This window comes from Hermetia illucens, chromosome 2 (assembly GCF_905115235.1).
Source record: "Hermetia illucens chromosome 2, iHerIll2.2.curated.20191125, whole genome shotgun sequence".
NCBI lineage: Eukaryota > Metazoa > Arthropoda > Insecta > Diptera > Stratiomyidae > Hermetia > Hermetia illucens.
Genome location: NC_051850.1, coordinates 166,015,443 through 166,028,326, shown reverse-complemented (window position 1 = coordinate 166,028,326; position 12,884 = coordinate 166,015,443). Strand labels below are relative to the sequence as shown.

Below are 12,884 nucleotides of genomic sequence, written 5' to 3'. Positions count from 1 at the left end.
TTAAGCGTAAGATAAGCCATTTACTTGCTCCTCCCTCTGAAGACAATATGTAACAAGGTTACTTACACTTGCACAGTTCCAAATTTTATTTTAATTACCCCATTTGCACTATGCAAACGGACAACGTTGTAGCGTTAGCGTTGTTATTGTTTTCGGAGCGTATGAGGTGTTGCTGTTGTCGCTGAGCCGACATCAACTTCGAACTGCAAGGCCAGGTTTAGCGACCGGCTGATCTGTAGACAGCTGATGAGCGAGGAGATCGTTTGTGGCTGTTAGAGGGAGAGTCTAGATTTTGGACTTGCTAGGACCGGGTGTGATTTGATAGTTGTACCGGTCAAACGAGAAGACGTATTTTACCCCGAGAATCACACTTCTAAGTGAACGTGAACATAATAAACAGCCTCCCGCGATTTATACATTCGTTTGTTTTTTATATGATTTTTTTCCTAAATTAGGAAATCACAAGATTATTATTATTATTTATTGAAAAGTTGTCATTTCGGTGCGCATTTTCCTTTTTATTTCTATTTTGTTAATACCTCGAATTTTGTACATAACCTCATGAAGATGTGAAAAATTAGTCGGATTCGGTGAACATTTTCCGAGCGGATCGAAACTGCCAATTTTTTTTTTAAAAAGCAAATATTTATTTCAGATAGGTGAGGAGCAGTTATGTCGTTTTCCTTTATGAAGTCGAGCTCTCCGATTTCTAGCGGTGTTACACTTCAAGCGGTAAACAAACTTCAAATTTGGAAACGCGTCGACTAGGCCAATCGTAGTGTTTTGCAGTCGCTTATCGTTCGTTGCTCGAAAGTCATTCACTGTGATTCTAATAGAAATCCCAAAAAAACTCAGAGAGAAAAGTCGAGGAAAATGTCCAGAAATATAGAAGGTAGTTGGAAAAACGAGACAATAAACAGGGAGGCGAGTGAAAAGAAGGAATTGGTTGGAAATTTGACCGGTGATGAACAGAAGGGTGACGGTCGTGAGTAACTTCTCTACGATCTGATGAATTTTGGATCAGAGGAGACTAATTTATTTTCGAGGCTGGGAGTAATTAAAGAAGGATACAAAGGTCACCTTCTGCGAAAACCAGGGTTAACGGGGTGCATATATTGTCCCAGTCAAATATCCTGTTGGTGGGATTTTTGGCCGGATATCACTTTGCATCCGTTAAATTCAATCAAATTTCATTTCGTTGTGAATGACGCAAGAACGGCGACTACTTCGAGCTATCACGGATTGACAGGTGCGCTCTTGCTTCGTTGATTCTGTGAGCCATCAAGTTTGAACACAAGGAGGAGACTTGCTGTTTAATTGCGGGAACACATTTGTTTTCAATTGTTTCCTCTAAATACTTAAAAATAACTAGGGTCTAAGGAGAGAACATAACGGACTGGAGAAGGAGTAGAAGTGACTACCATAGTGGGGATGTTGATTAAACCTTAAAAGGGAACATCTCGGAAGACCGGCAGCTCGGCGCTTCAAGTGTGAAAGGTTTTGTTTGCTTCTTCGGTAAGTATATTTTTGAATGTAGAATTATCCCCTTTGTACGTAATATGCATTTAGCAAGTCAGACTACTGACTTTATTGTGATATTGATATTTAGTTGAAGTAAATTGTATGTATGGTAAAGTCAATTTTGAACTACTGTAACTTTTTAAGGAATTGTATGATCAAACTTGGGGATAAAATGCCTCATGGGCGGACCGACGCACTGGTATAGGCACGCGAATTTTGTATAATGACACGTGAGAAATCAAAGTGCTCAAAGGACCCGAGTCTGCATTGGGATTCATCTGAAATGACTTCGCTCACGAGACTTTACTGGGGGTATACTGGTACCTGGGGAATCGGGATAGGCCTCTGAATTTGCATGTCTTAGAAGAATTCCTGTTGTAGTGGTTGACCCCTTAGTGGGGAGTTTCATGGGAGGTATGATTACATCCAAGCGGACGTTTTGTCTTCAAACGTAGAGTTACCTTTCAGGGCGGGTGCCGTACTCCGTAGATCGGGAGAGATGTAGGATGTAGGAGGTGTGGTTACATCCAAGCGGACGTTTTGTCTTCAAACGTGGAGTTACCTTTCAGGTCGGGTGCGGTACTCCGTAGATCGGGAGAGATGAAGGACAGTCTTGTATCCACCACTATGAACGCTGAGCCAAGCACTCAGCATAGTCTGGTACCGTTGTGCTTGTTATAGCGGGGCTCTGATTGTGGTCACAAAATCAATCCGTGCCTTAAGAAGACCATGGGTTTAAGTTTAGATGACAGCAATTCACATTAAACCACCAGGATTTAACTGTCAGCGCTACTGAAATGGAGGATACAATAAAACGAAATAAATCGAGAAAAACAACAGGACCTGACGACATCCCATCTGAGCTCTGGGAAGCGAAGAGCTGAGATCCAACACTGTGGATCAATGAGTTCTTCAATTGCGTTATTCAGGAAGGTTGCACACGGCCGATTTTGTCAAGGACTACGGAATTACTGACGCAATATACGCTGCGCGGTTACTCAGAGAGAAGCATCGTGAAAAGCATCGCCCTCTCTATATAGCATTTTTAGATCTAGAGAAAGCGTTTGACCGTGTGCCACCCGAACTTATCTGGTATGCTCTATGAAAACACTTAGTGCCAGATGAACTTGTGCGCTGGTTTAAATTACTCTACTACGTTCCGAAAAGTAAAGTTCGAAGTATGCCGGGTGTATCAAAACCGCTTCGTATTTTTGGCGGAGTTCATCAAGGTAGCGCTTTCTCACCACTCCTCTTGTTACGGACATTGGCACGCGGGACATTCAACGTCTCATAGCAACTTGTCTAGAAATGGAATGATCGTTTTATACAACACGGTCTCAAATTAAATCTGAATAAAATAAATTGTTTGTCAGCCGATTCCCATGATCCCCCCGACTAGAAAGGGCAATGAACAGTGTCTCGTGGTAATGGAGACAAAGATGTTGCGTTGGACTAATGGCGTATGATGCCTCGATCACATCCGAAATGAGAATATCCGCCATCGATATGGGGTGGCACTGATAGTGGGAAAACTGTGAGGGAGGGATTTTCGATGATATGGTCCCATAATTCGCGCTAACGAAAATTCACCTGCCATGATTGGTCTAACGACCAAAAGACCGGCCGAAACAATGGTGGCTTGAAACATTGGATGGTGTTTTGAAAGCCTCGCGACTGCATCCAGATCAGGTAAAGGCAGAGAATCATGATGCATGGTGATTAGGTAGTGGAAACTACAGAACTTGGGGACTTGGGAACTTTTCACCATTATCGATATGGTTGCCACAACTATGTTTCCTCATCACATGTCTGAGCAAAACGATATCAGAGCTAACCTTGTTATTAAGATCATCTACCTTTACAAATCTCCTCCTAGACTGCATTTAGTTGCTCATAGAGAACGCCATTCCCCTCTTCTTCGGAAGTCTCTGTTGGTGCGTATCACTGCATTATTGCCATATTCCACATTCTGGACCTGGACCTGAATCTCACTGAGTGTATCTTAAGTAGTGAGAGCGCCCCTCGCGATTGCGGTGAGTATTATTCGGACGGTGGATTCAGGTTTTTTTCCGTCAAGTTTTGTGGAGTCCCGTAAAAGAGAGAGGATTGTTCTCAAGAATTCTCCATCTAACCTCATTTAGCTCCGGATCCAGTTTGTATTACTAGAACCCTCTTCCAGACTAATGAAAGCGTGAATTTAGAGGACTCTCCATACTTTTATCGAGCATGTACACATATTGAAAAAGCCAATTCATGTTTTATGTACAATAATAATGGGCATAACCGATAAGTTTCTCCTTATCTAAGCCGTTGACAATGTTTCGATGGCAAGCAGAAGTACCAAAATATTCAGCCCATCAATTTTATCCCTTTTTGTTACCCAATAGAACGTCATCAATTCTCCATTTTTTCAACGGTTTTGATCAAATTATGCCTCTGATTTTACATCTTCAATAAAGCTCTGTTTTTCCATCGTTATGCAGCTTGCAGGGTGGTTGGGTAGGGTTGCAGGGTAGGGGTTGGGTAGGGCTGACAATCCTTTACGGAAAACCGAAGTTACGAAGTCACAACAGGAGCCTCGGAATGGACGGATAATACAACGACCAACTCGGCAACGACGAACGAATAACAGAGTACAGAGATGAAGCTGCCAAACAGCTAGCCAATACCTTGCTCCAATATAGAGCTGATGTAACACCGTTACAGGAGATGCGTTGGACTGCGACCGATATCCTGGAGAAGAGTCACTACACCATATATCATAATGCCCATCCAGTAAACCATATGCTCGGAGTAGGTTTCTTAGACAGCCAAAAAATGAAACCTGCTATTATCGACTTTGAAAACATAAACGAACGGCTATGCATTCTGCGCTTGCGAGCGTTCATGCCCCTACTGAGGAGACTACAGAGTCGGAGAAGGATACCTTCTACGAGGCAGTAGAACGAACCCTCGAAGCCTGTCCCAGATATGATGTCAAAATCATACTTGGGGACTTTAACAGCCAAGTAGGGACGGAGCCCGCATTCAGGCGATACGTTGGCTACCATAGCTTACATCAAAATACAAATGATAACGGACTGCGGATTATTCAATTAGCAGCGACACACGAAATGATTGTTGGAAGTACCTGGTTTGCATGCAAAGCGGTCCACAAACATACGTGAGCCTCTCCTGTCGGGACCACTTTCAACCAAATTGACCACGTGTTGATCGACGCCACCACCTCTCAGCCTTGATGAATGTCAGAACATATAGTGGGGCCAATATAGCCTCGAACTACTATCTCGTTGGCATGGTGCTCCGAGCTCGAATAACTACACCACTCAGTATCCCCTCTGACAATCAGGTGAGAGTTAACACTGAAGCCATCCACAACACAGCCCACCGCGACACCTATAAGAGGAAAATGGATGCCGCAATAACCTCCCATGCCGCATTGAAGACAATGGACAAATACTGCCACCACCAAGTATAGAAGAAACAGTCGGTGCAATTCATCGGCAACCGAATTGGTTAAATATGGAGGCGACCAATTACACCAAGTGGTTCATCAACTGATGCCCAAAGTATGGGGCAGCGAATCAATGCCTGACGACTGACAACGAGGCATTATCAGTATCAAACATAAAAAGGGAGATATCACACAGTGCACCAATTATAGAGGTATCTCGTTGCTGAGTACCATCTATACGATATTCTCCTCTATCTTGCTAGGCCGTATAGCCCCATACGCCCAGAATATCATTGGCCCATACCAAAGAGGCTTCATTCCAAGCAATTCAGCAACAGATCAGATTTTCTCTGTGAGGCAAGCGATGGAAAAACTGTTGTCATAAGGACATCAGTTGCACTATCTATTCATCGAGTTTGAAGCCGCTTATGATAGCATAGCCAGGGTAAAACTGTACACGACCATGAGAGAATTGGGTATCCCGACCAAATTGATAAGACTATCTAGGCTGACCCTGACCAATGTATGAGACCAGATAAAAACAGCAGGATCACTCTCAAGACATTCAACATCAACAACGGTCTACGACAAGGGATGCCCTATCATGTGTCCTCTTTAACCTGGCCCTCGAGAAAGTGTTCCGTGATGCTGAGGTAAATACAAGAGGTACGATCCTTTTAAAGTCCACCCAACTACTGGCCTATGCTGACGATATCGACATCGAGACGTACAAACGGCATTCATCCAGATCGAGCAGACGGCAATCGGCGCGAGGTCTTGGCTGCACATCAATGAAGGCAAGACACAGTATATGGTGGACACGTCAGTACCAAAAACCAACCAACTAACAACATCAAACCGCACTGGTCAAACGGGAAGAATAAAGATAGGAGTCTACAACTTTGAGAAAGCCCAACCGATAGCAGCTATGATGTTGAAATCCACGTACGATTTTTGGCAGCGAACAGAGCCTATTTCGGCTTAAAAAAAACTGTTCCACTCGAAACGTCTCACCATAAGGTTAAAGTTCTCACTCTACAAGGCAATGATCTTGCCAGTCCTCATGTATTTCTCGGAGACTTGGGTTCTTAGGAAGGGAAATTGCGAACTCTTGGCTACGTTCGAGAGCAGAATCCTCCGAAAAATGTTTGGCCACCTACATGAGGATAGACGACTACGTAGTCTCCATAACGACGAAATCTATGAGTGATACCATGACCGTCAGGTTGTGGATAAAATCCGGTGCAATAGGTTATGGTGGGCGGGTCATTTAATCCGTATGGATGAGGATGATTCAGCCAGAAAAGTCTATAAGGGCAATATCTATGGTAGAAAAATAAGACGAGGCAGACCCTGCCTAGGATGGAACGATGGCGTAGGCCAGGACGCCACACAACTTTTAAGGATATCGAATTCGTGGACCTCGGCGCAAAACCGGGATGTCTGGAGTTCCTTATTAAGACAGGCCTAGACCAGATACCGATTGTTGTGCCGTTGATGACGAAGAGAATAAAGTGAGTCTGTAAGTTACAGCCAAAGGGTTTCCATTAGATCGCGCAATAGTCGAGAAATATTCAATTTATTCAAAAAATTGATTTTTACACTAGATCCGACAGCAGTCGGGAGATACTTGATTTATATACACATTATCAGATGAGAAAACCTAAAAAAATTGTAGTCTGAATGCCGAACTCAAAAAAGAATGTACATAGGAAAATAGTTGACAACAGAATCGAAAGTCCCCTATTTTCGGACCAGTAAGTGTATATCATGAATGTCATGCAACCAAGGACTGTCACTGATATGACAGCGTCACTGAAATAATACTCCAAGCACTAATTATATTTTGAGGAATAAGCCTCCCCCAAGTAACGAGTAATTTCTTTAAGGAAGAGAAGGTCATCAATTTTCCGACTTCCTTAGCAAACTCATCTAAGTTTCATAGACAAGAATTCTATTTTCACTTTCTTTATAATCTGAATAAGAAGGAAGCAGGCACTCTTCTAAGGATCTTTTAAGAACAAACAAATTTCGAGACTATTCTAATTACCTGCTTTGGTATTGGCGCTGGCACTGCTTAAGGAGCTCGATAATCTTTCAGCAGTTGCAAATTCATTATCGTCATGCAACAAAAATTTATTGACAGCCACAGGTGGTGGTGATCCCACAGACACAGATTCCACTGATCCTGGATCACTAAATCCACCTTGCACCGATGAGTCTTCGGTGGTATCAAAGAAGTCCAAGTTAAAATCTGAACTTGCATCAAAACTAACTTCCGGCAAGTCGTCAAGATCGTCGTCTTGCTGTCCACTACCACCACAGTTGTTATTATTCACTGCAACAATGTCAATATCACTACAACCGTTTTTTACTAAACTTGACCGAAGCGTTGACGATTGCTCAAGATTGTTGTAAATGTCCATGTTAACTCAGGGCGATTAGTAATCGAAAGCGAAATCAATATCTTCAGTGGACGGGCCGTAGGGAGGGCAATCAAAACGCGTTTCCATGATAGCCTTTGCTCAAGAATCCATCAAGAATTTCAACAATCACCAATTAGGTTGCCTCCCGTTCCCGCCAAATTGCGATAAATCCGATGCTGGGCATAAACACTTTACACTCACTGTGGAGGAATCAGTTGACTCTTGCACCATCACTGTCAACGGGAAGCTTCTCAGTGTCACTCAAGAACGGAGACAATTGCAAGCCACCCTCCAGAGGTCATTGACTACCATCTGATCGCGTTTCACCAAAGTAAGACGACTGCAAACCCTCCACCAAACATCACTAGAAACCAGATCGTTCTCGATAACTATTGTGACCGCGATGGTGACAACGATGATCAAGACGATAATAAAGCGGAAGATATTCAGTGATCAGTGATCGATACTGATCACCATCAAGCCCAGATGATCGAGGCAATTCGAATATCGAGGAAATTGCTCCCTTCAGGAATCAAATCCAAGAATCGAGCACCACAACGTCGGTGTCGCGTCGGTTGGAACCGATCATACTGGACTTTCAATAACGTAACATGGCTAACGTAACGTATAACGAGCTCTTCATGTTTTCAATTTGAATTTATCAAATAAGAACAAAAAGAACAGTAGAAGTAGTGGCCGAAGTGGTAGAGCAACACAAGATCCCAAAAAGACCGAGGACGGAAGAAGACGAGCGCGAAGACGTAATCAAAAACAAAGTCTGAGGAGTCGAGCGAACAGGGAATCACTTTCTTGAAAGCAAGAAAGCAGAAAGTACGCGAAAGTACGAAAGAAGTTCTTGATACGCCCAACAGTGGCCCAACCTCATCATATACAAGCCGAAGGCTAAGTGTTTGAATCCGGGGGTTACCATTAGGATTGCGGTTGGGCTATAAATTCTGAGCTTGGGGTCTAAACCAGGAAACAATTTTAGATACAAATGAGAAAAGGAAAGTGAGATAAATTCATCTTTAATTTTTAATGGGGAAGTTCTTTCAAAGAGAAAGTCCTTAGGTCCTATGGGACTGCTATTGAAACTTGGGTGCAGCACGGAAGGTTAATTAGGTATAAATCATGACTAGTAAGGGAGCTATTTAATCTCTGATCAGATAATACTATTTGCAAACATTAACACATCATTTAAAGTGATTAAATTGATTTTGATTGTGAGAAAGAAATTGCCTTCAAAAGGAAGGACACTGTGGGCTCCCGTAAAAGCTGCGATCTTGACATGTAAGGCAGTGGAGTCTGGTCGAAGTGGAACCAAAATTATAGTTTCAGATGAAGTGATCCTTGTTCTCTAGCACATAATATGTATCGTACCCATCTTCTAGTAGAACCAGCTTGTTCGGCTCCATCCGATCCGAGTTCCAGTCCACCTCCATCACACGAATCACGGTAACCCAGCTAACTCTGAGAAATTACAGAAGATAGAATTCTATTCTGAAGCTACAAGCGTGCTAACTTGAAGAAAGGTAAATAGAATAAAACATCGACTTAGATTTCTTAATGTCCAAGACATAGAGTGAAAACTAAATGAAAACAAAAAAAAAAATAACAACGCCAACATGTTTGGAATGGAACTTGGCAATAGATGCGACGTTGGATTGGAGACAACGGACAAAGTATGAATAAAACAGAGAAAGACGCGCATAGGCAACAAGCGTACAAGTTCAAAAGAAAGCATTAGAATTTAATGGCAAGCAACGGAGAAAAAGGAAAGAATTGAAAGCAATGTATTATTTATGTAGATGCTGCGACAACAGATACTCTGAAACATCAAGATAGATAGCTTGCTTTGATACAAATCATTTGTTGTTAATAGGACTTTGGCACTAAACTGTCTTGTTGTGGAGAATATGGCAAGGGGAAGGGTCTTACTATCTCTATGTGTGGAATCGTTAAGGAAGATACACAAATTAATATTTATAGGATCGCTATTTTACAACTGAATATCTGCCTTCTGCAAGATTCCAATTATCGCTAGGTACAAAAGACCACTCTGCGGAGACACTAGGGGAAATAAAATTCGGCTGGTTCCAATTCTAGGGTTCAACTCGTAGAGTTCTCAAAAGATATCAACCCAGGTTATAAATCTCCCTGAGGTCACCAAAGAACCATTGACCTAGTGTCCGTTATCTAGCTTTAATCAGACCTTGGCAATCGCAAAGGAGGTGCATAAAGGCACCGTCATTTTATCTCCAACCAAGTAGATCGCCACAATCTGTACGTCTAGGTACATATCTCAGTTATAAGCTTCCGTGTCTGCGTTTAGTCGAAGGTTATTACTACAGGTAATGAGCCTGGATATCTAAAGTTGGTGGCCAAAAAGTAGGGTTAGTAGATTCTACTCCTTACAACAGTAGACAAGGTTCAAATTGCTAAGTAATCACTCCCGTTCATTCCCCTCTATGTTCGAGAATCTAGATAACAGCGAACCACCTAAATTATTCTTTTCGTCCCTGCATAGGCTTACTTTGCGCATCTGAGCACAGAGCACACTTGTAACTCGCCGGTGAAAAATAAGGTGTCATAACTTTGCGGTTTGCCATTTTGGCCTAGCTATGGATACTCCAGCAAACTTTTGCTTGAAGCTCTCCTGTCATGTAACGTGCTTTTAAGTAGCGGCTAGGAGTTGGAAGCAAGCAATCTTTCTATTCTAGGAATATCTGGAATGCTTTCAGCCTTTGGGAGAAAGGATTCGAAACAGTAGCTTCAGAGCCTCTTCAGATGACTCCGACAAGGAACCATTTTTCAGGGAAATGCGGGTTGCTGTATTCTTTGACCAGAATCTTACTGAGCCTTACAGAATCGCTTGAACTCTCAATATTCAGTACGAGAAAGACCTCTGATTGAACACTTTACTAAGTGCCATTGCCAGTTAGGAAGGTACGGGTTCAAAAACTGTTCCAGAAAGTTAGCGTACCGCAACTCCAATATGCGTGTAGCCTATACTGAACCTTGTAAGTATAATTGGGATTCCAAATTTCAAGACTATTCCTAACGCCTACCAAAGCACTGTTTAGCTGACCATAAAAGTAATCGTATTTGCTTTATAGATTTCAACAGCTTCTATCACCCTACCATCGGTGTCACATAGTTAAACCATGGATTAAGTATAATAAATGCAATTTTAATTAGCCGGTTAGGCTTCCCCCTTGATTTGAGGATAAGAGTTCACTCAAAACATTCCCGATAGCTGCAAATGTTCTTACTGAAGCGTCAATCGTGTGTGCCTACGATGTTCGATCGCCGAACACTTAAAAGGATTACTTCCCAGAATATACGTGCTCCTCAAAAATGATATCGGATGTCCCCAGACTACTTACCTTGCTCCTCAGAAACGATACCGGAGATCCCCCCAGAATGTTTGCCTTCTGGGGACCCTGGAAGACTCTTGAAAGTACAACTCCCTCTGGTAGCACCATGCTTTTGTATTCTGGTAAGTCAAGCGCTGGTAGAGCAAATCCGGTGTCATCGCGGTACTGACAGCAGCTACAATGCGCGCTCTCAGAGCCTGGGAGCCGATTCCGACGTGATTTCTTATGACAACAACAAGTCCACGTTAAGAAGTATAATAATTGTATAGTGCACAGACCAACGAAAAATGTCCAATCAAGAGGAGGAGGATGCTTTCGGGGAACTGACGTTATCTCAAAGATAAAAAAATTTGTGGGTGGAAACTTGCTATTAAGAACGATTAATTGAATACGTTGTTTGAAGTGATCCCGCGAACAACCATTCAGAAACTGGCTTCTCAACTCGGTAAAGCAGAAATGGCTTTCTCCAACCACCGGCGAAAAACTGGGTAGTCAAAAGAGCTTAACCAATTGGTAGCGTATGAATTGGAGGAACAACACGAGAATGATTGTTTTGAAGTTGTGCCTCCTCTCGCTTTGTGCGAAGACGATACATTAGCTCGATTAGCCCAGCGGTTGAACCGCGGCTAAGTATTACAAGGTTTCTCAAAACTAAGTTTATGGCAAAACAGATTACGGTGATTGTTTGATGGTCTGCTGTTGGTGTTATTCATTATAACTACCTATATTCGCACATCTATACTTCTTCGTGACAACGCTATGCATGCGAGGCAAAAGGAGCGTAACAACAGCCACGAAAAAGCCCATCTTCAGCTGTTCTACTAGCAGAAGCCCAAAATGACCGGCGGTATATTGAAAACAACCTCTTTCACGAGGGAGAAACAGGATATCAAAAGTACTTTTATCCTTGAAACTTAAGTTGTCAACTGCGTTCCAAAAAGACTTCAATCCTAACAACTTCAGGCGAGGCAAACCTACGCATTGAGATTCCTAACATAACTACGAAAGAAGTCATTGAGGGCAATATCCAATTGGTTCAATTTTTCGCACAGTGGAAACAACGGAAACTAGTGAAAATTCCTAAGTCAAAAAAACATTTAGGCGGCTCTTCGTCCTACACGCCTACATTCTATGTCCATCGCATCTATAAGTTATTCAAACGAGTCATTTACATCAAACTTATATTAATCCAATTTTTTTAGGAATATGAGGGAGTCCTGAATCCAACATCCCCCGCATAAACGAGGCAATTTGGCAAACTGAATCCTGGCTATATCTAGGAGTTATAATTGACCAGAAACTAGACTTCATCCATATCATGAGAGGTTAGCAGCGAGCATCTAAAATGAGTACTTTGATTGCGAGCCATCCCCAGATTGTTATCTTGAAGATTGTTAACTCGATATAGCTCGATATAGATCCTGTCCTGTCTTAGCTTTAGAGGAAAAGTCATATAAAAAAGATTGGAGCTCCATTCTGAGTAAGGACATTTAGAACATCGTATCCCTATTGAGTAATATCCAACGAAACAGCATTGTGACCGCAGTCTTGATCCCCATCGACATCTTAGCAAACGAGAGTCGACGCATCGATGGAACAACATATACAATCGTTGTGTCTCATACCTATCATTGGTGTACAACGTCGACTAAATCTATTCTGGTATGCCAAAAAAGATTGGATGAATCACCAAAAGGACGCTGAACTTACACAAATTAAACGACGACTTGGAAAGGTTAGCTACTACCAAACACTATTTTTAAGTGGACACGGAGGGTATTTTGCATATTTTTATCACTTCCGGCAGACGCCTGGAGAGAAGATGACTACGGAACTGGAGACTGAAGCCAAGAAAGTCGCTAGGTTGCTCTACAAAGCTTTAGATGAGCAAACATTTCAGGAGGTGTGGTTAAACTAGCCCAATAAGACAAGCGCCTCTACGGAAAGAGCTATTCATATAACGCAATGCATCACCAAAGCTTGCTCAGATTCAGCCAGCATATGACCCAAATATTTGTAAAATAACGAACTTGCCCCTGACTCAAAAAAAGATAGGTAGGATCCACCAGTCCCAAAAAGAGCAACTTCCCTAAACTCACATTTCCC

General features: G+C 42.4%; 1 protein-coding gene across 1 annotated transcript in view; it reads right to left on the bottom strand.

Moving 5' to 3' along the window:
* LOC119649181 (ecdysone-induced protein 78C) overlaps positions 1–7,979 on the bottom strand; it is a 134,378-nt gene extending 126,399 nt beyond the window's left edge. The window contains exon 1 of the mRNA XM_038051208.1: positions 7,026–7,979. Within this exon, the coding sequence (XP_037907136.1) occupies positions 7,026–7,401 (376 nt within the window). The 5' untranslated portion in view covers positions 7,402–7,979. The remainder of the gene's footprint in view (positions 1–7,025) is intronic.
* Between the last annotated feature and the right edge of the window lie 4,905 nt (positions 7,980–12,884).